This window comes from Callithrix jacchus, chromosome 19 (genome assembly GCF_049354715.1).
Source record: "Callithrix jacchus isolate 240 chromosome 19, calJac240_pri, whole genome shotgun sequence".
Classification (NCBI taxonomy): Eukaryota; Metazoa; Chordata; class Mammalia; order Primates; family Cebidae; genus Callithrix; species Callithrix jacchus.
In genome coordinates this window covers 13,555,521-13,579,216 of record NC_133520.1, presented here as the reverse complement: position 1 = coordinate 13,579,216, position 23,696 = coordinate 13,555,521, and the positions used below count along the sequence as shown (strand labels likewise).

The following is a 23,696-nucleotide window of genomic DNA, read 5'->3' as shown; positions in this document are numbered from 1 at the left end:
TAATATTTGCATTGGTAATTTGATATAGTATCTATGTAATAAAGAGTACTTGGTAAGTATATTTTTATGAAGAAATATGGATTTAATACACTTTATATATTTATATATATTGTGTTTTATTGGTAGTTTAATTAATATGTTCCTGAAAAATCAGAATGAAATCTGAACTGTTATTTTTTTAAAACTATATTTCAGCCTTCAGCTTCAGCACCATGAAACCATCCATGAAGCAGCTACTTACGGTTCCGTGAGGCCTTACCGAGAGAGTCCTTTATTAGCAAGGGCAAGAAGGACTGAGAGCTTTCACAGTTATAGGGACTTCCAGACTATTAATTTGAACAGAAATGTAGAAAGAGCTGTCCCTGAAAATGGTAACTTGGGTCCAATACAAGCTGAAGTGAAGGGGGCAACAGGGGAATGTAATATATCTGAGAGAAAGTCTCCTGGAATAGAAATAAAAAGCTTGAGAGAATTGGATAGTGGATTGGAAGTGCATAAAATAGCTGAAGGTTTTTCAGAATCCAAGAAAAGGTCATCAGAAGATGAAAATGAAAATAAAATAGAGTTTAGGAAGAAAGGAGGATTTGAAGGGGGAGGATTTCTTGGAAGAAAGAAAGTTCCCTATCTGGCGTCATCACCAAGTACTTCTGATGGAGGAACTGACTCACCTGGTACTGCATCCCCATCTCCGACAAAGACTACTCCATCTCCTCGGCATAAAAAAAGTGATTCTTCAGGTCAGGAGTACAGCTTGTGAAAACTCACTCAAATGAATAGTTGTTTTGTTACATTTAGACAAAACTTTCCTGGATTTCAATGCATTAGTTTTTACACTAAAACTTTACAAGATAAAATTGGACTTCATTTAGTATCTTTTTAACAGAATTACCTGAAATAAGGAGATATAATAGTCATATCTCTTTTGACATTTTGGAAATTTTTTTAGTTTTACAAGTACATTTAACAGATCATTTATAAAGCAGGAGTCCATTTTAACATTTACCTACTTGTTTTTGGTTTTGGAAATACAGTACCACGTTTTAACAGGATGGTGCCCGTATAGGTGAGCATACCTTTAGAGCATGGGAACCAGCAGACTGCATTCCTGATCTTCATTATGCCTGAGACTTGTCTTGCAATGGTCTTTTAAGTGAATCACATAATTGTCTTTGGAACTTGGTCTCCAAACCCTTGTGATTGCAAAGTGTTTACCAGATATTTGATGAGGTGCTATGTATGTGAAAAACATATCATGTATTCAAAAACACTATTGATATTGAATACCAGATACCACTGTGTAGTAAGTAAGTCTTTTAGGATAATTTTAATTTAGTTGTGCGCCATTTACTGATTCTCATCATTGGGAGTTCTTAAATCTTAGCAAGCATCAGCATTATATATTAAATGCCAGAATTTCATTGAAACTTTCAAGTTGGAGCAATTGTGTTGAAAAGATAAAATAAAAATAATAATCACAGGCAAAGCTTTGCCCAGAAGGGAAAGCCGTACCAGTTGCTAACCTGTCTTGTTTTAGGAGCCACCATATTTTTTTTCCAGTGTTAACAATCATGATATTTAAATTAAAACACTATTATTTTATTCACTTGTGGGACTGCAGTTCTGAATTTTGGGTTGAAGGTTTTGGCTGCTGTAAGAATGTTAATTTGAATGTATTTTGAATTGTAAGAGCAAAAGCAATTTTTTTGTACATTTGTTTTTCATTTGATTGGAATGATCTTCAGGTTTCTACAAATAGGGTAATTGTAAATTTAAAACATTAACATTTATTGGTGAAAAATGTATATATCCCCATTCCAAGAAGTGTGAGTGAAGCTGAAAATAAAATCTTTAAAGTTTACTATATTGCCAGTGGTTTCACAACAGTTCTCTAGTATTTATTTATCAATTAAATCAAAAATGATTATGACAGTGTGTTTTCAGTTATTTGAGAAGCAGTTCTGTTTAAAGTGTGCTTAAATGCTTGTTCATTTCTTTGCTTCTTCCCATAATTCTAAAAAAATGGGAGAGGGAGAACTTAATATGTGTGGAAAATAAGTTATCAATGAGATATGAGGCAAAGCATAATTTGAAAACTACTAAAATTGTAATTCTCTTACACCCTTCTTCCTCTTTATCACAGTTATGTGAACGTTGGGTGGGCAAGTAAGAAAATGAAAGAAAAAAGTAGACTGGTGACCAGGAGTAAAAGGTCATTCAAAAGAAGGCAGTAACTATTACATAATAGAATCGCATAAAAAGGAAAACAACTATACCACAGATTGCATTATAATACAAGTCAAATATTGTTTCTTTCTTTTGCTTTCAAGAGATTGAACCTTGATGTTAGAGCAGCGGTTTAGGTCTACTCTGACACTCCGAAACCTTGAACAGATTGCCCCACTATGCTTAAATTATTTCATTATACCTACCTCATTAGGGTTGCTGTGATGGGAAGAAAAAAAGTTGAAATGTACCTTGTGTTTGATGAAAAATGAAAATAATCATCATGGAAAGAGGTTTCCAAGTAAATTTTTTTTTTTTTTTTTTTGAGATGGAGTTTTGATCTTGTTGCCCAGGCTGGAGTGCAATGGCAGGATATTGGCTCATTGCAACTTCTGCCTCCCAGGTTCAAAGCATAGGCTTTTAAAAATGCACAGTGATAAAGATACCTGGTTAATTTTTCAAAAATCAGGATGATCTCAATCTTCTGAATCTAGCAAAGCATATTCGTAGACTATGCTTTGTAAGTAGCAAACCATATTCTTAGAAGAGTCCACCAAGGATAAGGATTTATCACTACCAAGTTTGTGACCACTCTTTCCCTATATACCTTAAGTAGCTCACAGGAAGTGGACACAGCCTTGGTTAATGCTCATTTGCACCAGCTTTAAACAACTAAATGACCCAGAATTGGCATATGGGAATAAAAACCAGTAAACTAGTCAATTCTATGTTTTCATTTCAGAAAGTATAAAAATGTTTGGCGAGAAAAATGTATATTTCATATTTTGTGCAGTCACTGCCAGATGTGCACAATTATTTCAGATGTTTTCGCTTATAACAGTTCTAATGAGGTGGTAGAACTTCTGCATGATACTGGCCTGTGTATTTGACACTTATGGTTGGCAAGCTTTTTTTTTGGGGGGACGGAGTTTCTCTCTGGTTACCTAGGTTGGAGTGCAATGGCACGATCTTGCCTCACCACAACCTCCGCCTCCTGGGTTCAGGCAATTCTCCTGCCTCAGCCTCCCGAGTAGCTGGAATTACAGGCACGCGCCACCATGCCCAGCTAATTTCTTGTATTTTTAGTAGAGACAGGGTTTCACCATGTTGACCAGGATGGTCCTGATCTCTTGACCTCGTGATCCACCCGCCTCGGCCTCCCAAAGTGCTGGGATTACAGGCGTGAGCCACCGCACCCGGCCCAGCAAGCTTTATCTAGGAGTTGGTCAATCTGTGGAGCTGCTCTCTCACAGAGCTGGATGAAATCTTAATACCCCAAAAGTCCACAATCTTTTACTGTTGGACCCTGGGGTAATTTATTGTTTCAGGCAAAATAAGATGTATCCCTTGAGAAGTTTTTGCCTGCCTCTGGGTATAGATTCACAAAATACTGTGACTATTATGTGTTAGACAGATTCATAATAATTTCCTGGAGTCAAGAAGACCTTTAAGGATGAAGGAAGATGAGAGGTTTTCATATCTTTTCCATGAAAAATAAATGTAAACCTCTTTGACTTTATGTGGATGATTTGCTAGAAATTTTTCTTGCCATGGGACTTTCACCAATGACTTAGTAATCCAACTAGAGCAGATGACAGATGTTTTTGAACCATAGAATTGGTACTGTTGTGTATCATCTGTTCTTACTGATCTATGGATAAAATAATGGGTAGTTCTCCAAAAAGAAGGGATATGGTGCAGAATAATGTATACATGATATACATATATACACATAGGCATAGTCTTGTTTTTACATGTATGTATGTTAATGCTAGAAGGAACAGATACATTGTTCCTTTTAAAATGTCATGTAACCTAATTAAATATTGCAAATAGAACAGCAGTTTCCACTTGATGTGCTAAGTTGAACATGTCACTATTCTCTGATACTCAGTGAACTGACAGAATTTTATGAGAAACTGGAGTTTCAAAACTATAAAATATGTGAAAAACATTGGTTCAAGTAGAGATGTTCCTATTGAAACACTTTGTTTTCTCTTCGAAATGTATGAATAAGCTGTTTATTCCTTAGATTTTTGGAAAAGTCATAAATGTGAGAAAAGAGACATTTAAGTGTAAGTTATGTATTGCCTTGTCAAGAAGTTTGGTGAGTAACCCTATGTATTGTAAATAAATAGTATGTAGACTTGGTGCAAAGTTTGGGATTTCATTTAGCAGTTGTGGTCATTAGAATCACTATTCTTGCAGGATTGGTTCAGTCCTGACAGAAATGGCAGATAGAAATGATCAGCAGTGATATCCTTTCAATAGAACCAGCAGCTAACTTACTACTACTAACAACTGTGGGCCATCTTGAAATTGTCACTGATTATTTAACCATTAATTGCCAAACAGAGCCTAGTGACAATTACGTACTCCTCTGTCTTCCACAAAATAAGAGTAAACCAAGTATTTTCATATGAATATTACCTCTCATTTTAGACAACCAGAAAAATATCATTTCTTAGAGCTCTATTAGGAAGGAACTCTTTCAAAAACAGTCATCATTTCTTTAAAGACATATAGGATAGTAAACCATGGCTTTCCAGCATTTATGATGTGTCAGTGATAACTCAGGAGGAACAGGGTACAGAGCTTGCCTTCCAGGGTTACATCTTCCAGGTTTTCGTCCTTTACAGGTGGGTGTCAGTAAATGTGGTGTGTTCCTTAGTCACTGAGCTGAAACCCTTGATGGCGTTCATCAGGTCCTCTTCATCCACATACTGAAAAATAAGCTAGTCACCATTGGCTACAGTACTTGCTATCAATCGCATTTGCTATCAATTTATAGTTATATCAATTAAATGTAAAAAGTAGTAAGTACTAAAGGCTTAACATTTTATTCTCAGAAATGGTGGGGTCTAAAATAGCCCTTGCCTTAAATGTATCTTACTGAAAGGATCACATCACAAGCACAGATGAATTATAGCCCAATTAAAAATGTGTGTGATTTGAGGGTTATATTGTGCCACATTTTAACCTTCCAAAGCCTCAGAAGCCTCAGCCTACTCATCTGTAGAGTGGGGTGTGTGTCTGTGTATATATGTATATATGTGGAGATACATGCACACATATATAAAAATTTAGTTCAAATGTACATGGAAAGCCAGAATGCAAGCTGTGCGTGCTCCATTTCTTCCCACTCCTGTGCTCTATTTTGTATTTATCAAATAGGGTTAATAATGTTATAATGAACAGATAGCTTGCCAAGTATTAGCCCCTTTGAAAGCTTGTATTGAATCTGTTTGCACATCACCCATTACTAGTACTGTAAAAAGCAAGCCAAAATGACAATATAGTATAATAAATACAAACAGAAGTTGTGTAGTCAGATGATGTTTTTAAGATCCCAAACCCATGAAAATATTGCCAGCTGTGTAATCTCTCATTAAATCACTCATCTCTCTAAACCTCAGTTCTCTTTGTAAAAATGAGGATGATAATAGAGCCTACCTCCTACCGTTTGTGAAGAAGATTAGGTGAAATGATTTATCTGAACTTTCAATGTATTATGTTGAACGTGTAGCAATTGCTGTTTTGCATGTCAAAAATGATCAATTAGCAATTCCTTGTTTCAACCCATTATCCCTGCGTTTTAAAAACTTTAGGACTGAATGGAATCATGTAATTGAGGTTATAACAATTTCAAACAGTCTGTGATTTAAAAATGCATATAGATATGGATATATTATATAATCATTCTGAACAGGCAAGGAGGACTGTACATTTTTTTTTTTATAGTGTTAGGGAGTCTGGATCCAGGGAACTCCCTTTATTATTTGCTGTTAGTCAAGAAAGCCTTCATGGATGTCATCAGTGAAGGAAAAGTGAGAACTTGGAGAAGAAAGATGAGTGTAAATCCAAAAACAGAGCAGATGATTGAAAGAAATGGAGGTGAATAATTTTACCCCAGAGGAGTAAACAGAGGAGCTAACTTTCTAGCTGGTTATCTGTTTATTTTCTAAACTAGCCCAGTGGAAGATCCTGCAGTGGGCATCTAATCTAGGAAGTTAACCCAATGAAATGTGATGGTTGGCAAAAATCTAGAATTTTTGTTATCTCAGTCAGTCAGAGACCGATAACAAATATGTCACTAATAGGTTACCTCTCAAAGAGCCACTTATTTGTACCCACTGGACTGAAATTATGAAAGAGGAAGCATATAAATAGTAACATCCTCATTTGTCATCATTTCCTAAGTGTTTTGGAAAGCAACCATGTTTAGCTGTTGATAGAAAATATTTTTTTTTTGAGATGGAGTTTCGCTCTTGTTACCCAGGCTGGAGTGCAATGGCACGATCTCGGCTCACCGCAACCTCCGCCTCCTGGGTCAGGCAATTCTCCTGCCTCAGCCTCCTGAGTAGCTGGGATTACAGGCATGCACCACCATGCCCAGCTAATTTTTGTATTTTTAATAGAGACGGGTTTTCACCATGTTGACCAGGATGGTCTCGATCTCTTGACCTCGTGATCCACCCGCCTCGGCCTCCCAAAGTGCTGGGATTACAGGCTTGAGCCACCGCGCCCAGCCAGAAAATATTCTTTTTGTGTCTACTTATACACCAATAGGTAAAGGCTGATTATCTTTTTGTTTTAGTAAAACAAGTACTTGTACTTTCTGCCTTGTTTTAGTCACATTCCAATGTTTCCAGTCACCTTCTGCTCCAGGTTTATGAAGTATAACCTGTTGCTGCTTATTTATGCATTCATTTTTAAGCATCTATTATGTACCAGAAGAACAAGACAAAGTTTCTACCCTGCTTATCACACAATTGTAGCAACACTAGTAAACCAGTTGTTACTACCTCACTGGGTAAGTGCTCAGAGGCAAAGTGCCATGGGGCAGCATTCAGTACCAATATTTTTCTGGGATACTTAGCAAAGGCCCTGTAGGAGGAAACCGACTCACCAGTCCACTGTTGTGGCCCATGATGGCTTCCCACAGCGAGTCGTCCATCAAGACTTTCTTGTCTTGAATGTCCATGAGCTGGCTGACGCTGCGGTGGAGAGAGCCCTGGGAGTAGGTTAGGCTGGTTTGGCTTTGACTCGGAATGCGCAGGACACACGCGCTCCGGTTGCTGCGGATACTCAGAGGTGTCCCAGACCGGGGAATTTTGGTATCGGCTAATCCCTGAAAAGGAAGTTGCTGTGAGTGATTCATATATAAAGAATACAGGCTTGAAATATAACTGTGTCTCACACATTGCCTGTGAAGGGAATGACTGTCTCCAGACAATTGTCACATTGTCAATGAAGGGAACAACTGTCACTTACAGAATTTAGCAGCTATAAGCACCCAGAACACTGTGACCCTGGGTTTCTCGGTAGGAATGATGAGATGATGAGCTAATACTCAAGTTAGGTGGCCAGTGTTTTGGGCGCCTAGAGAGCTCATGCACTGGTGCTCTGGCACTTGTTCCCCAGACGAGAACAAGGGCTTGCTGCGCTGCAAAGTGGTGGGGCAAGGCAGATGGATGGTGGGTGAACAAGGTATTCTCTTCATGCATATCAGCACAGAGCCTCCCTCTTGAGAACACCCCTCCCCAAAGCAGCCAAAGATAACACTATTATTTCATGGTTGCCCACTACGTGAGCTCAGTTTGTCTTTCTCTTTAAAGGTCCTGGATTTGTGTAGGGAAATTGACTCCTCCTCCTCTCGTTTCTCATTCCATCTTCCTCCCCTTGTTCTAGGATTCCAGCCTCCAAATTAAATCAGGTCTAATATTAACCTTAACATTGGAGAGCCAAAGTCACTCCATAATTTAGACCTAGAATGTGCCATAAGAAAAATCTAGTTGCTCTAAATATGTGAGGGCTCTAATTTAGCTGGTCCAATCAATGAAATGTTTCTACTTTTTCTTGTTTTAATAGAGTTTTCACTCATGTTGTTCAGCTTTCCAAGGACTGCATATACGGAAGTCATCGATGATCTCGTCTTGATTTTCACTGTGCAGTCAACACGCCATGCAAAAGATCATGCATTCATGCAGCACACAGAGGTACCTCAAAGTGCATGGTGTAACTTTTTAGGGTGACATTGCTTGACACATCAGATATATCAGCCACAGAGTCAAACTGAGAAAAAATGGCAGCGTCAGTCCATGTTAGGAACAGTTTTAAACATATTCTTTGCATTTCTCTAATGACAGTATTATCATACCCATCTTTAATACTACTCTGATATATGTATATATATATATCCTATGATACATGCATATGTGTGTATATATACATATATATGTGGAGATATATATATATGTGTGTGTATGTGTGTGTGTGTGTGTGTGTGAATATGTGTGAGAGAGAGAAACTTGGGTATTACAACTAAAACCTTGTGGAAAGGCTGGGTGCAGTGGCTCACGCCTGTAATCCCAGTACTTTGGGAGGCTGAGGTGGGTGGATCATTTGAGGTCAGGAGTTTGAGATCAGCCTGGCCAACACGGTAAAATCCTGTCTCTATTAAGAATACAAAAATTTGCTGGGCATGGTGGCAGGTGCCTATAGTCCTAGCTATTCTGGAGGCTGAGGAGAATCATTTGAACCTAGGAAGCAGAGGTTGCAGTGAGCTGAGATCGCACCACTGCACTCCAGCCTGGATGACAGAAAAAGACTGTATCCCAAAAACAAACACAAACAAACAAATAAACAAACAAACGCCCCCGGTAAGTGGAAACAACAAACTGATCAGTATCTAAGGTAAACACCACTGCCATTATTTGTTTAGTATTGCAGAGAATGAAAGGATCTTCAAACCAGTAATTAAATAACAAGCAAAACTTGCACTTGAACTTAGCTGTACTGTATACTACCCGGCCTTGAAAAATGTTAATGAAAACAAAAGACACTCTCATTTCCTGGCACCTCTGCCTATTTCTCTCTGTTCGGAGAATAGCCTAAAATCTTGTTGCCAGTTTGGGTCTGATGTTCAAAGGGTACCTTACCTGTTCACACGGCAGGGGTGCTTGGAAGAGGGTTACAGCAGCACTGAAACCAGAGCTTGTCAAATGAGGGGGAGAAGTTTGTGTGTGTGTGTGTGTGTGTGTGTGTGTGTGTGTGTGTGTGTGTGTGTCGGGGCACAGCTCATTGACCTACTCAGGTGAAAAGAAGTCAATCTGGAAAACTGAGCAGGTGAATCTGGCTTGTTCCTATTCAGATTTTTCCACTTGAGTGGATTCTTTCCCATCTGAGTCAATGTGGAGTCCACCGACAAGGACTTCATTTTGCTCTACGAATGCAAATTGTACTCTCTTTAGTTTGGCTAATTTTTGATAATGTCTCTCATGGTCTCCAACTTTGCGAGAGCAGTTTGGTTTAAAAATATTTTAAAAAAGCAACAGAAGAAGACTTGCAAGTACACTCTGTCAACTGGATAGGATTAAATTATGATTCAACAGGCTCAGGGGAATTCCACCGGGTGCCCTGGCATGCCCCAGATTTCACTTCTGCTGAGACCTGCCTATAATGAACAGCCTCCCTGCTGAGGATGGGACAGTTCCCTGGGCCCAGAGTCCCTGGCAGCCAGCCAGTCCCTCGGTGCCATCCCATCTTCACACCTGACTCAGTCTTGGCCACTCAGTGAAAGAATCAGCTGGGTATGAGGCAGGAGAATTGCTTGAACCTGGGACGCGGAGGTTGCAGTGAGGTGAGATTGCACCACTGCACTCCAGCCTGAGCGACAGCAGCCTGAGCGACAGAGCGAGACTCAGTCTCAAAAAAAAAAAAAAAAAAAAAAAGAATCAGCTGGGTGCTGCTGTGCTTTTCCCTGATGGTAAACGGTGTACAGGAACAAGGTGTTTAAATTCTTTTGTCTGCTGTTCCCAGCTGAAGCCTATGTCTGTCCCCAGAGGCAGCGTAGCCTGTGTTGTGTCAGGACTGCAACGTCTAACCAGCCCCCTCCTACCACCTGCTTCTACTGGGTATCAAACAGTACATACTGCATATGGGATTTGTATTACTAGTTCAGTTTCAGCTGTTCTCAAATTTCACTGTGCATCAGACTTCTTGAGGTTCCAGCTGAAATGGCAGATTCCTGAGTTTCTGCCTCAGAACTTCAGGTCCTGCTCCTCCTATGTGATGCTGATGCAGACAGTTCGTGGTCCTCACTTTGACAAAATGAAGCTTAACAAGACTCATTAAAACCCTGAACAATGAATGGGGTTATATGCAGAGTAACATAACATCCCCACAGGCCTGAGGGGAGCGTCTCCTGGTCACTAAGTTAACCAAGTAAGGAAGATGGTATTCCTCCTCAGGGAGGGTTCTGACACAGAGGTGCCTGCCTGTAGGGACTGGGTCAAAGGAGAGGATAATTTATCACTGGAATGAGTTCTGGACACTGCTGGTATGTGGGTAAGCGTTCCTGTAACTGTGCCTCACATTATAGAGTAGATGCACCAGCAGTGCTTGGGAACTTCCTTTCGCTACTCCATGCATACCCTAGGATCAATTTAGCTAATCTCCCAGGCTCAACAGATCTCTCCTGCCTTCTTCTCTCTTCTACTGCCTTCCTCTGGCAGCAGGGCACCCTGTAAGAACATGGGCCCCTTAAAGAAAGTTACTCTTTAACAAGGAAAAGTTTTGAAGTATCTACTCCTCAGTGAGAATCTCCTAATGACTATTCACTGAACAGGAGCAAGTGGCCCATGGTTTGAAGTGGTCACTTGACATTCATTTATTCAGCAAACATTCATGGAGTGTCTGTGATATGCCATGCACTGTTTCAGGTGTCAGGGACACATACAACAGGAAGAGGCCCACGAAATCTTTGATCTTGGGAGCTTACATTCTATTTCAAGAATCAGACAAAAATATAGCTGATTTAGTGTCATGTGATAAGTGCTATGGAAAAGAAAACAAGTGGGTTAAGGGGCTAGGAAATTTTACATCGAATGGGAGGTGACATTTGTGCAGAGACGTGAATGAAGCCAGAGTGTGAGTCACCCAAGCAGCAGCAGCAATGGGCCTGTGGTTAAAGCTTGTCTGATGGGCTCAGGGAGGAGGGAGGCTCCGAGGAGGGTGAGTGAGAAGAGGAGTGGGACAGATGTGACTGGAGAGAGAGCCAAGGCCCCCAGGGTACCGGGCAGTGCCTTCTTCATCATTGTCCCATTGCTACTGCCCACACCAACCACAAACCATGGACCTCGGAGGCCCCACTGCCCTTTCGTGCTTCCAACACTCCTGCTGTTACAGTCTGATCCCACTGTGTTGGGGCTTACCCACTGCTCATTCGTCGCTGAATCCTGGAGAAGTGCAGAGGTCTGGAAGGCAGACAATGCTGTTCTTTTCACTCACTGCCATTTTTTAAAATGTTGAAATGTAAGCAGCTTGACCGGGCTTCTGTGCTTAATTTTGAGACTGCCTAGGGTAGCCACTAGTTAATGTAGAACCTTAGTGCAAACTGGAAAAAAGGTACCTCCTCTAGATGTAGCCCTATAGGCACACAGCTTTAGGAAACACATGGGTACCTGGTGAGGATTAGAAAACGCAGTCTTTTTTCCTTCGGGTAGACATAGCCCCACACCAGAGTGCATCATGGAATTAAATCACCTTTTACCCTTCAGTGAGTGCTCTGAGCAACAACTATCCCACACCACCAAGTGATGGAGCTCTGTCCCACCAGACCTTTACTGGACCTCCTATTTTGGGAGTGAGTGGTTTGGAGCTAAGAGGTGCCAGCCATCCCCTGTGGCACGGGGTGTCAGGACCTGAGGACAGAAAGGACACCACTACCACTTTAGCTCCTTCCTTCCCATCTCCCCCTTGTAATGTCCAATCCCCCTAAATTACACAGTAATGCAGCCTAAAATTTCCCCAGGTAATCTCAACATACAACTCTTCCCCACCACACCCTGGCTTTCAATTATGGGGCAGAAATACTCAGCCCTAGTTACACACTAAAATCATTTTTGGAGTGAAAAAAAGAATACCAATCTTCAGGCCCTACTCAAGACCAGTGAAATGAGAATTCCTCTGATGAAGTCCAGGCAGTGAGTTTTTTTAGAGTTTTCTAAAGTGATTCTAATGTGCAGCCAAAGTTGAGAAAGTTGTTCTAGGGTTAGCGTCCCTCGGTCCCCACACTTAATGAAACGTAACTTACATCTAGTTCCATGTCACTATGGCTATGAAACATTTTTCTCAGAAGGAAAACAAATATTCTAGTCCAGTGATAGGGAAATGGGGCCACACCACTGCAGACATACCATATGGTTTTCCCCTGGTGGGTAGACATTCAATGGAGACATCCTCTTCCGAAGAGGTACCAAGGGAGGTCTCTCTCTGATATATGGCTCTTTGTGTATTTTTCTTTGTAGTATCAGGGACAGAAAAATGGCCAGCAAGATTAAGCCCAGCATCGCCATTAACACTATGAACCACAGCTCGCTGTAGAACTCTTTGCTTTTGCTCCGCGTTCCCTTCTTATCTCCAGGCGTGGTTAGAACCAAGCCTGCAACACCCAGGGAAAGAAAGGAGAAATGTTATTTCAGAAAGCAATTTTGCCATCTCTGGCTCTGCTATTTGATAGTAAATTAGAACAGAGTTGAAAGCAGTTTGTCTTTTGGTGCTTGTTTGCACTTGTGTGCAGCCTGGGGTAATGGTTCAGGGTGGGGTTGCCAGAGATCTGCTCCCATCCAGCCTCTTGCTGGGGCCAGCACAAGACCTGTGGATCTGATGCAGGGGCCACACAGGCCAATGTGGAGCTGTGAGCCAGAGGGCTGCTTATCTAAATCTTATACCTACAGCCAGGTCAGAAGAACACACAGACACAACTGCAAAGTGGGTTCATGGGTTATAACGAGATGCTTATAGCCCTCGAGAGACCTCGCTGACACTCTTGGTGTTGCCACTCAGCCAGGAAATCACCACTGCCTTGGCAAATCCCTGGAGAAGATGGGAGTCAGGGAGCGATTTTTAAAAGGGTTACCAAAGTAACCTTGAGGGTCACCTGTTTCATAGCTGTGTGCCTTGGAGCAAAGTCCTTGGGGGACTGGGATCCTTGCTCTTATGCTGCAGAGTCACAAACAAAATCACTGCTTGGAGATCTGAGGCTTCCTTGCCTCATGCAACAGTCCCATTCTGACATTTTGTGCAAACTGGATTTTGAAGTATCAGATTTCATTTTTCATTATGATATTAACAGGTTGTCTTTTACATGGCTTCTCTGTTAAAGAGCAAAAGGTCTGCAAACGATCACCCAAATGCACTAGGAAAGCTTCCTATGGAAAGAAATCTTTTAACACTGGGACCACCTACGTTTGCTTGCCATTCACATGTTGAGAGTTCAGTTGATGTGAGTCTCCACACGAGGTTAGTATTAATAAAAGTAGCTCACGTTTAACAAGAATATGCCTGGTGCCAGGCCTTATGCTTAGGGCTTATGAAGGGTGGGCAGGATTATTCTATCTTCCCCACAATACTATTATTGTGAGAGAGGCTGACAAGGACAGTGCAGATAGGGGAAGGCAGTGAAATTACGTTGTCAGCTTCGCAAGCTAAGCAGGGGTGCGGCTGGGGTGAGGGTGGGGTGGCCAGAGATCTGCTCCCATCCAGCCTCTTGCCAGCACAGAAACCTGTTGATCCGATGCAGGGGCCACACAGGCCGATGTGGAGCTGTGAGCCCGAGGGCTGTTTATCTAAACCTAATACCTACAGCCAGGTCAGAAGACCACACAGACACAACTGCAAAGCCTGCTCACTCACTGGACAAATCTGCCCCTTTCAGCACCTCTAGAACTTCGTGGACCTGCCTAGTACTTCACCTTCACACTCTCAGGGAAAGACTTAAAGGCCAAAAGTTCAGAACTGGGGTGAAAATATTAAAGGCAGGAATAGAAGGTGACTAACACTAAACTTTGAACTCCATGACAGGAGGGATATTACTTTGCCAACCCTAACTCTGCTGCTGATCAGCTCTGTGATTAAATATTGGACTCTGACCTTTACTTCTCATCTCTAAAATAAAGGGTTGGAGTCAATGCTCCAATCAAGCTCCAGCAGGTCGAAATTCCCCTAATTAGGAACCAATGTGTGTTGTTTACAACAAAGCAGCCTAGGTTGCACACTAAAAGAGTTGTTTCCTCTGTGTGTGGCACAGAGAGGAAATAACTCTTTGGCTGTAACTCCAGAAACTGATCTGATGGGCCCAGTGGGCCTCTTGCTCCACAGCATGTGGGGGAAGGGAGGGCGGCCTGCCCGAGGGAAGCCTCAAAAGGGAAACAGCCCTCAGAACAGTCGGAGGAAAATGAGGTCTCCACCACTCTCCTGCTTGGAGGCTGCCTTCAGGCAAGGGAACAGGAGCATTTTTAAAAGTTACATCATCAAAATTAGAACTGACGATGGATATTCGTTGGGCAGCACCTCTTGGAATCTGCCAAAGCGTTGCACAGTCCTCGGAGTTCCTTCCCCCTGCTCTGCCCAGAGCCCAGCCTCCAGACACAACGGAAACCTCAATTCGTATTCATGAGCAAACGGGGGATTTCTCCTTTTTATGAAGACCTTGAAATCAGGATGGTGTCTCTTTATCCCTTCCCTTCTTTCTTTTCTAAGTGCCCCTTCACCTTAAGGGATTCCACCCGTGCATCGCGTGGGAGGTGCACTGTCAGAAGTTGGAACTCTTGTGGCTGGGCCTCAGATCCAAAGAAAAACCGAAACCATAGCCAGTGTCAGAGTAAATCCCTCTCTGTTGATGGCCTGCCTTGGGGAAAAACACACTTCCCATTCACCAACGTAACTAGACTGGCAGGGCTCAGAAGGTGAGCAATCTTGGTTTTCCCGCATCACTCAACACGTGGTTCTGGGCCCTGTGTCAGAAGCACTGGGCAGGATTTCCTTAAAGAGCAGATTGCTGGGCATCCCTGAGTCTGAATCTCTGCCAGGGGCCTGGGAAACTATAATAAACAAGCGCACTGAGGTGATTCTTACACGTACTTAACTTGGCAAACCACTGCAAAGAAAAGGTCCTGGGCCAGAAGTCAATAGAAAATCCGTGTTGGTGTTCTCATCCCAGTAACAAGCCAGCAGAGCATTCCTGGATAAATTCCTGTGTCCCTTAGACCTCCACGCGTCCACTTGGGGAAACATTGCAGTTGCTAAAAGAATACTGAATGAGGTGTGTTCTATCCTACCACTGCTATTAAATGAAGTAAGCAATATAAAAGGAATTAAATGTTGTAGGAAATTTTATATGACATCCAGACACGTAAAGTTTTGGAAACATGAATAATAACTTATTTTTACAAATTGAAACTATCCTTGACAATAATATGTATGTTTTACTGTGTTTCAGGAATTTTGTGCATGTTTACTCTTCAAAAAAAGAAAAAAAGAAAACACTATATATGTGCATGCAAATTTGATATATCACTAATTACTGGATTTAAAATAGGATATCTATCCCAAATCTGTTTTAATGGAAAAGATTTGGCATTTCTCTAATTTGCTTTTATAAAGTATCACAAATGTTAGACTCAGAGACTATGAGTAAAACTCAATATAAAAGATCCTCCTTAAAAATCAAAATTGTATCCCTTGAGCTAAATTACTTGATATTGATATCAACAGTCAATCGTACTCTTTTTTGGAGGATAAAACACTTTCCAAATTTATCATTCTAGGCTTTGAATTCAGAAGATTAACCTTACGATCAACATCAATTGGCTGAATATTTCCTTTCTTCTGATCTCGCCTCTAACTTTCTCTGTAAATCACCTTTATGTACATGAAGTCATATAATTCTCTATTGACAGGGTTTGTGGTTAGGATAAAAATTTACTCTCTCTGGTCTTTTCCATATTTACAATTCAATATTTGGCATTTTAAGAGTACATTCTGGCCAGGTACAGTGGCTCATGCCTGTAATTTCAACAGTTTGGGAGGCCAAGATGGGTGGATCACTTGAGGTTAGGAGTTCGAAACCACCCTGGCCAACATGGTGAAACCCCATCTCTACTATTAATACAAAAATCAGCCAGGCTTGGTGGTATGCACCTGTAGTCCCAGCTACTCAGGAGGCTGAGGCAGGAGAATCACTTGAATCTGAGAGGCGGAGGCTGCAGTGAGCTGAGATTGCACCACTGCACTCCAGCCTGGGCAACAGAGTGAGACTCTGTCTCAAAAAAAAAACCAAAAACCAAAAACCAAAAATAAAAAACAGTATATTGTAACTCTTTGCCTACTATAAGTTCCATGAGGACTTTTAAAAAAATTTCTGACAACACTTGGCACAATTTCTTCCATATAGTCTATGCTAATATATTAACACCCCAAGTATGCATAAACAAACATATCTGTGTTTCTTGAGGAAATGGCACAGACGCTACACCAAGCATAATATGAGTTGTTTACCAAATCCAGTAGAGGTGTCATACTGCACCAACGGTGTCTTTACACTTCCTACATCAGTTGTGCAGGTGACCTGGAAAAAAAAGCCTGGACAAAAGGAAGAACTGATAAATGATGTGTTCATTCAACACCTACGAATAGGGCACAAGCTTTTAAAAGAACAATGCATCGTAGCATGGAAAATAGGATTCCAGAGCAAGTTATGAAGTTTTATATGGTATGCAAAATTATTTCTACTTTAAAAATATCCAGGAAAAAAGCTATAATTAGTGTAATGATAGCCCATCCATAAGTAATAGAGCTAAGGAAAATTAGAGCTTATACAGCAAAGGAAAAGAATATCAGAGGAGTAAAGGATAATATACAAAGCGCATCTTGTTCTGCACATGGTTTAAACCCTTCCTTTAAAATTTAAAGGTGTACTTTCCAGGAAGTGACCCAGAGTTTCTTACTCAACAGCAGAGCTCAAAAGGGATCCTAGAAATCACATGGTCTAAATTGTTCTTTCAATAGCCAGGAACTGGAGGGAAGTGACCCTTGCAAGGTCACACAGATGGTTCGAGGCCTGGCCAGGCAGAACCTGCACCTCCTAACCATCAGGCCACCTTCCCTTTCCAACAAGCCGCCCAGGGGACTATGAATTGTAACCATGAACATGCATAGCTGAATCTTTGTAAAAATTTTCTTAAATTTCTATTACTGTGCATGCAATGCTGGAGCTCACTGCTCACCTCTACCTTATAGCCAAAATAAAACACCCACTAATTGATTCATGGTATAGTGAACATTGGCCTGCATGCTGATCACTAGAAAATAGTACCTTGTAAACCATTTTCTCATTTCAATTTAAAAACAAGACAAAAGAAAAGGGACGTTTAAGTAAACAGGAAGGAGGAACTTCATCTTACAGGGACAAGGTTGTTCTTTCAGGGGCTGATAACAAGGAAGGTAGGGAAACCCCTTACTTAGGTCCTTATGAATTAGAGGTAGTTATTTTCTGACAAGCTTGGAGACTGGAGATACAGTAAGAAAATCTATGAAGTCCTTAGAAGTGTATTAATTTAGGGTGGACATTGACTACATATGGGTGCTATTTCTTTTGTGACCACGACTTGCCCTTGGGTCTTGTCCCTTCTTGGGGACCCTCCAGTCCAGTAGAGGCAGCACTGTCCCCTAGAACTGCATTATAATTGCAGTGCTGTCAAGTTGCAAATGGGAAGGAAAGAAAACCTTATTTATCCTGAGCAGTAACTTTTCCACAAGAAGTGGGCACTTAAACCAAGATGTTTTAACAGTGAGCATCTGCTGGTCAGCTTTCAGATTTAACCTCCCATAAAGCTGGGGAACACAGCACCTTCCACACTGAGAGAAACAGGAGTCGGAAACTGACTTTTGTCTGCCGTTCTCGGTATGTAGAGGTTGGTGTCAAAGCCACTGTACACGCGTCGCCCTCCATCGGTTAACACGTACTCCTTCAGTGGGCCGTTCAGGAGGAAAGTGCCACTCCAGTTCACACACAACACAGACAAATTGCTGTCCACCAAAAATGGGGCTCGGTACTGAGGCACTGTTGGGAGAAAGTTGTACATTCTAAAAAGGGTAACCTCTATGAAGGAGTGCAGGTGTGTACTTTAAAAAAAGATATGAGCATGATCGGGCGCGGTGGCTCACGCCTATAATCCCAGCACTTTGGGAGGCCGAGGCGGTGGATCACGAGGTCAGGAGATCGAGACCATCCTGGTCAACAAGGTGAAACCCTGTCTCTACTAAAAATAAAAAAATTAGCTGGGCATGGTAGTGCGCACCTGTAATCCCAGCTACTCAGGAGGCTGAGGCAGGAGAATTGCCTGAACCCAGGAGGTTGAGGTTGCGGTGAGCCGAGATCGCGCCATTGCACTCCAGTCTGGGTAACAGGAGCAAAACTCCGTCTCAAAAAAAAAAAAAGATATGAGCAAGGCCAGGCATGATGGCTCATGCCTGTAATCCCAGCACTTTGGGTGGCTGAGGTGGGTGGATCACAAGGTCAAGAGATTGAGACCATCCTGGCCAACATAGTGAAACCCCATATCTACTAAAAATACAAAGATTGGCTTGGTGTGGTGGTGCGCGCCTGTGGTCCCAGTTACTTGGGAGGCTAAGACAGAAGAATCACTTGAACCCAGGAGGCAGAGGTTGCTGTGAGCCAAGATCATGCCACTGCTCTCCAGGCTGGTGACAGAGTGAGACTCTGTCTCAAAAAAAAAAAAAAAAAAAGAGCAAAACCAATCCAAAAAATAAAAGAAACTAACATTGCTTGAATCATTCACTTTTTCCTCAGTGTTACGAAACAACCATAATCGGGGGTGAAAAGAAAACCAGTGGGAACATGTGTGAAATGCTTTCTCAGCAACTTTATGCCTGCCTTAAAAAAATCAATGGAGAGGCTTTTTATAAATAAAACTATTAACATACAATGGATCTGCTCACCAACATAACCCTGGAGCTCATATTTTGTCGCATTTTCCCTCTTTTAACAAGTAAAGTATCCTTAACACTATTAACTACAGTAGATAGCTATTTTTCATATCAAATCGATATTTATTGCCACAAAGCCCCAAGGACTAGATGAAGTTAATATATTTTTTTCTCCAAACCAAACTGCTTAGATGGGTGAATTATGTCCTTTTGGCACCCATTTATTTTTAAAGCTTTTTCTCAAAGCGTTAGTTTGTTTTCTGAGGTAATTAAAAAGCCTTGCAAACAGCAATTCGAGTATTATAATTCATTGCCCTGACTAATCAATCAATAGCATAGTACATTAGTATATAATCAAGCTCAGGTCTTCTAAGTATTATATCACATACAGCAGCAACTTTGTGTGCATTTTACAGGCACATTCTCTTGATTTTTCAGCTCCTTACTAAAACAAAACAAAAATCCTTAACTGGGGCTCATCTTTTAAATGAATAATTTTTGTACAAGCAGATGAAGGGATACCATATCATCTAGTCAAGTCAGAAGAGATTTATTTCCCGAGATCTTATTTTCTACAAAATAATCAATATATTTGTAAAAACATTAAGATTCACCTACAAACCAAATTGGCTTTTAAGAAAAGAAAGGAGTGAGCAGTGAGACTAAATTGGATGTAATTTTTTTTTCTTTAAAAAACAGTCCATCTACTTCTGGTGTTAGGAAATATAACAAAATGAAGAATAATTATGCTTTTGTAATTTTCACATTCAACCATAAAGACATAGTTGATTCTCGTCTTTCAAAATAAGATATTTTCATAAAGCCATAAGAAAAATTTTCTGCAAAAACAAGAATTATCAAGCCCTCTTTAAATCTCAATGCTTTTCCAGCAGTAAGTCAGCCTAATATCACAATGGAATGCTCTGTTATTTGTCTGACTTCTCTCTGTCATCTTAATTCAGTAGATCTTCACTTTTTCCCTATATCATAACAGCACAAATAAAGAAATGGCTTGTAACCAGCAAGAAAATAGGAAGATAGGAGTCTTATTTGTCCTATAGGATTTGGAGACCTACCTGAGGAAAAAGAGTAAGCAATTAAAATAAATGAGAAGGGGCTGGGCCCGGTGGCTCACGCCTATAATCCCAGCATTTTGGGAGGCCAAGGTGGGCAGATCACCTGAGGTCGGGAGTTCAAGATCAGCCTGACCAACAGGAAGAAACCCCATCTCTACTAAAAATACAAAAAATTAGCTGGGCGTGGTGATGCACACCTGTAATCCCAGCTACTGGGGAGGCTGAGGCAGAAGAATCACTTAAACCCAGGAGGTGGAGGTTGCAGTGAGCCAAGATCATGCCTCCAGCCTAGGCAACAAGAGCAAAATTATTTCTCAAATAAATAAATAATGAGAATAACGAGTTTACAGATCCTCCCCAAGGAAGACTGAAAAAGCAGTAAGAGCTACTATGCTTTTAGAATTTGACATATTTTATCTCATTTAATCCTCAAAACAATCCTGTAAAGATTGATTCCTAATTTTTGAGGTGAGAAAACTCAGGTTTAGAGAGGTCACATGTCTAGTGTCTTGCTCTATGTCAGTGGCTGGTAGGAGACCAAGGAGCTAAGCCTAGGCTTGCTTAAACTAAGGCCCATGCCTCATTGCTACATTCGCTACATATTCAGTGAAAGGAACACAATTTACCAGTTCACCCTATGGTTGCTCTCCAGTGGTGTTTTGAAGCTGGCTCACCCCAATTGTTAAATATTCAGGAATTTTGTGAGTCCTTGTTAAATCCAGCCACTACTAAAAGTTAAATTAAATAAACTTAAATACATTATATTAAAACAAAGGTAATAAATACTCCAAAGTCATAACTTTTTAATTGTTTCACTACATTTTACTACTGTCTGTGTGCTTGAGGTCATTTACATCCACTCTGGCTGGTGGAAATATATAATGATATGCTACAACCCATCCCTTCCCATCTCTGCTCAGTGCTGCCCTGTTGGTCACTTGAAAGCAGTAATGGGGGTATTCACACCATGGAAACTGACAAGCACTTCAAATCAGGGCCATTTCTTCCTTAAGCAGGCCAGCTGTTAAACATTTACACCTCACCTCTCTCCACTGAAGGGGGACTGAATGTGTTGTTATGTGACTGAATGTGTTCCAGACCCTTTGCTGAGAATACATGTGATCACATCTATATACAACTGCACATTCTGGCTGGGTGCAGTAGCTCACACCTGTAATCCCAGGACTTTGGGAGGCCAAGGTGGACAGATCATGAGGTCAGGAGTTCGAGACCAGCCTGACCAACATGGTGAAACCCCGTCTCTACTGAAAATACAAAATCTAGCTGGGCGTGGTGGTATGCGCCTGTAATCCCAGCTACTCAGGAGGCTGAGGCAGGAGAATAGCTTGAACCCTGGAGGTAGAGGTTGCAGTGAGCCAAGATTATACTACTGCACTCCAGCCTCGGCGACAGAGAGAGACTCTGTCTCAAAAAACAACAACAACAATGAAACAACTGCACATTTTAAAATTATTATTATTATTATTGAGATGAACCCTTGCTTTCTCACCGAGGCTAGAGTGCAGTGGTGCTATCTCGGCTCACTGCAACCTCTGCCTCCCGGGTTCAAGTGATTCTCACGCCTCGGTCTTTCAAGTAGCTGGGATTCCAGGTATGTGACACCACACCTGGCTAATTTTTTTGTATTTTTAGTAGAGAAGGGGTTACACCATGTCGGCTATGCTGGTCTTGAATTCCTGACTTCAGGTAAACTGCCCGCCTCTGCCTCCCAACCTGCTGGGATTACAGGTGCAAGACACCATGCCTGACCTAAATTATTTTCTGGTTTGTATTTTCTGGTGCATGTTTTCCTGCTCCCAGTGTTTATGAGTTAAAAGTAGCATAAATGGTATTTTAGAACCCATATTATAGTCATTTCTTGTATTTCTCCATATCTATTGACCTAGTAGTGGATTAAGGGAACCTTTTCTCCCATGGTGCTAGTCCAGCTTTCAGCTGCTTCTCTTCTCCAATGTAAAAAAACACAAAGAAAAAAATCATAGCTCACTGCAGCCTTGACCTCCAGGGCTCAGGCAATCCTTCTGCCTCAGTCTTCTGAGTAATTGGAACTACAGATGCGTGTCACTATACCTGGCTATTTCAAAAAAATGTTTGGTAGAGATGGGGGTCTTTATATTTTTCCCAGGTTGGTCCTGAACTCATAGCTTCAAGCAAATTTCCCCCATTGGCCTCCCAAAGCGCTGGGATTACAGGCATAAGCCACCTATGCCTGTGATCCCAGCGCTTTGGGAGGCCAATGGGGGAGGAAAATCTTAAATCAGTTCACTCTGTTCTTCCAAGCATATGAAAAAAAAATCTGGCAAAGGCTAAGCTTCATGACTGAAAAGGGAATGGTTATAAACTGTAAACCTCACCCAGCTGTTCTCTAGCTTTCTGGCCACATTGACCAAAAAAGGGCAATAATTAGCGAAATTGGCTTCTGGATGTATTGTGAGGGAGATTACAGAATCGGATAGCACACATTAAGAATCATTACAGGGCCGGGCGCGGTGGCTCACGCCTGTAATCCCAGCACTTTGGGAGGCCAAGGTGGGTGGATCACGAGGTCAAGAGATCGAGACCATCCTGGTCAACATGGTGAAACCCCATCCCTACTAAAAATACAAAAAATTAGCTGGGCATGGTGGTGCATGCCTGTAATCCCAGCTACTCAGGAGGCTGAGGCAGGAGAATTGCCTGAACCCAGGAGGCGGAGGTTGTGGTGAGCCGAGATTGTGCCATTGCACTCCAGCCTGGGTAAACAAGAGTGAAAAACTCTGTCTCAAAAAAAAAAAAAAGAATCATTACAGTTTGCTTTGAATATAGTATGGGTGGCAGAGAATGCTGAATGAGCAGTGCCAAAATAAACATGCAGTGTTAGGTGCACTCACTCATTCATTAAGCGATGTTTATTGGAATCTAAGGTACTGTGCCCAGTGCTGGAGATGAAAATGGAGAAAGTGAGGACTAGAGGAGGCATAGCTTGAAAGGGAAAGTTACAAGGTCTATAAAGCTGGTTATGAGAAATTCAGAGGGAGATGTCTGTGAGGAAGCTGGGTATAGGGGTATAGATTTCAAAACAGAGCACTTGGGTAGGAGGTGACCACTGGAGTTTGGCTTTTGGGACAAAAGCCTTGGAGCAGATGTGAGGGAGGAGGAAAGGAGGAAGGAGAGAGGAGAGAAAGGGCAAGAGGGCAAAGTTAAAAGGGTTAGGATTAAGTTGTGGGCAGTGGAAGAAGATCAACCAACAAAGTTGACTAAAAATGAAAATCCAAAGAAGTAGAAGAGAAACCAGGAGAGGGCTGTCATGAAAATGAGGGTAAACCACTTTTTAAAAGGATTGAAAATTGGAAGTTCAATTGCATTGAATGCTACTAGAAAGTCAATGAAGGTGACTCCTGGAGATAAATGCCTCTTGGACTATCGATATGGAGTCCAAGGGCAAACTTAGGAAGAGATTTTCATCTTTTGGTGACAAAGAGTACATGGGAAGAGAGGAGATGGGCAAAGCACCTGCAGACGGTTCCTTAGGAAAGTTTTGGTGTCAGAGAGGAGAGTCAGCATCACTGCACGGCAATTGGAGCTTGTTTGCCTTAACATTAGAAA

The 23,696-nt window shown here is 41.5% G+C and overlaps 2 protein-coding genes and 1 non-coding gene across 14 annotated transcripts in view; 1 reads left to right on the top strand and 2 right to left on the bottom strand.

Annotated features, from left to right (window-relative positions):
• Positions 1-1,858, top strand: part of KCTD3 (potassium channel tetramerization domain containing 3) — a 55,052-nt gene extending 53,194 nt beyond the window's left edge. For all 12 annotated transcript variants that reach the window (XM_078356582.1, XM_078356581.1, XM_035280780.3 and 9 more), the window contains one exon: positions 196-1,858. In XM_078356582.1, coding sequence (XP_078212708.1) covers positions 196-757 — 562 coding nt within the window. In that variant the 3' untranslated portion in view covers positions 758-1,858. The remainder of the gene's footprint in view (positions 1-195) is intronic.
• Positions 1,859-2,946: 1,088 nt separating this feature from the next.
• Positions 2,947-23,696, bottom strand: part of USH2A (usherin) — an 815,757-nt gene continuing 795,007 nt past the window's right edge. Inside the window, exons 68-72 of the mRNA XM_002760516.6 lie at positions 17,951-18,127; positions 16,564-16,647; positions 12,423-12,667; positions 7,133-7,354; positions 2,947-4,946 (exon numbers count right to left, since the gene is read on the bottom strand). Of these exons, the coding sequence (XP_002760562.4) occupies positions 4,857-4,946; positions 7,133-7,354; positions 12,423-12,667; positions 16,564-16,647; positions 17,951-18,127 (818 nt within the window). The 3' untranslated portion in view covers positions 2,947-4,856. The remainder of the gene's footprint in view (positions 4,947-7,132; positions 7,355-12,422; positions 12,668-16,563; positions 16,648-17,950; positions 18,128-23,696) is intronic.
• Positions 8,065-8,155, bottom strand: LOC118149595 (small nucleolar RNA SNORD116). Its single transcript, XR_004737169.1, has one exon. It is a non-coding gene; the product is annotated as a small nucleolar RNA SNORD116 (small nucleolar RNA).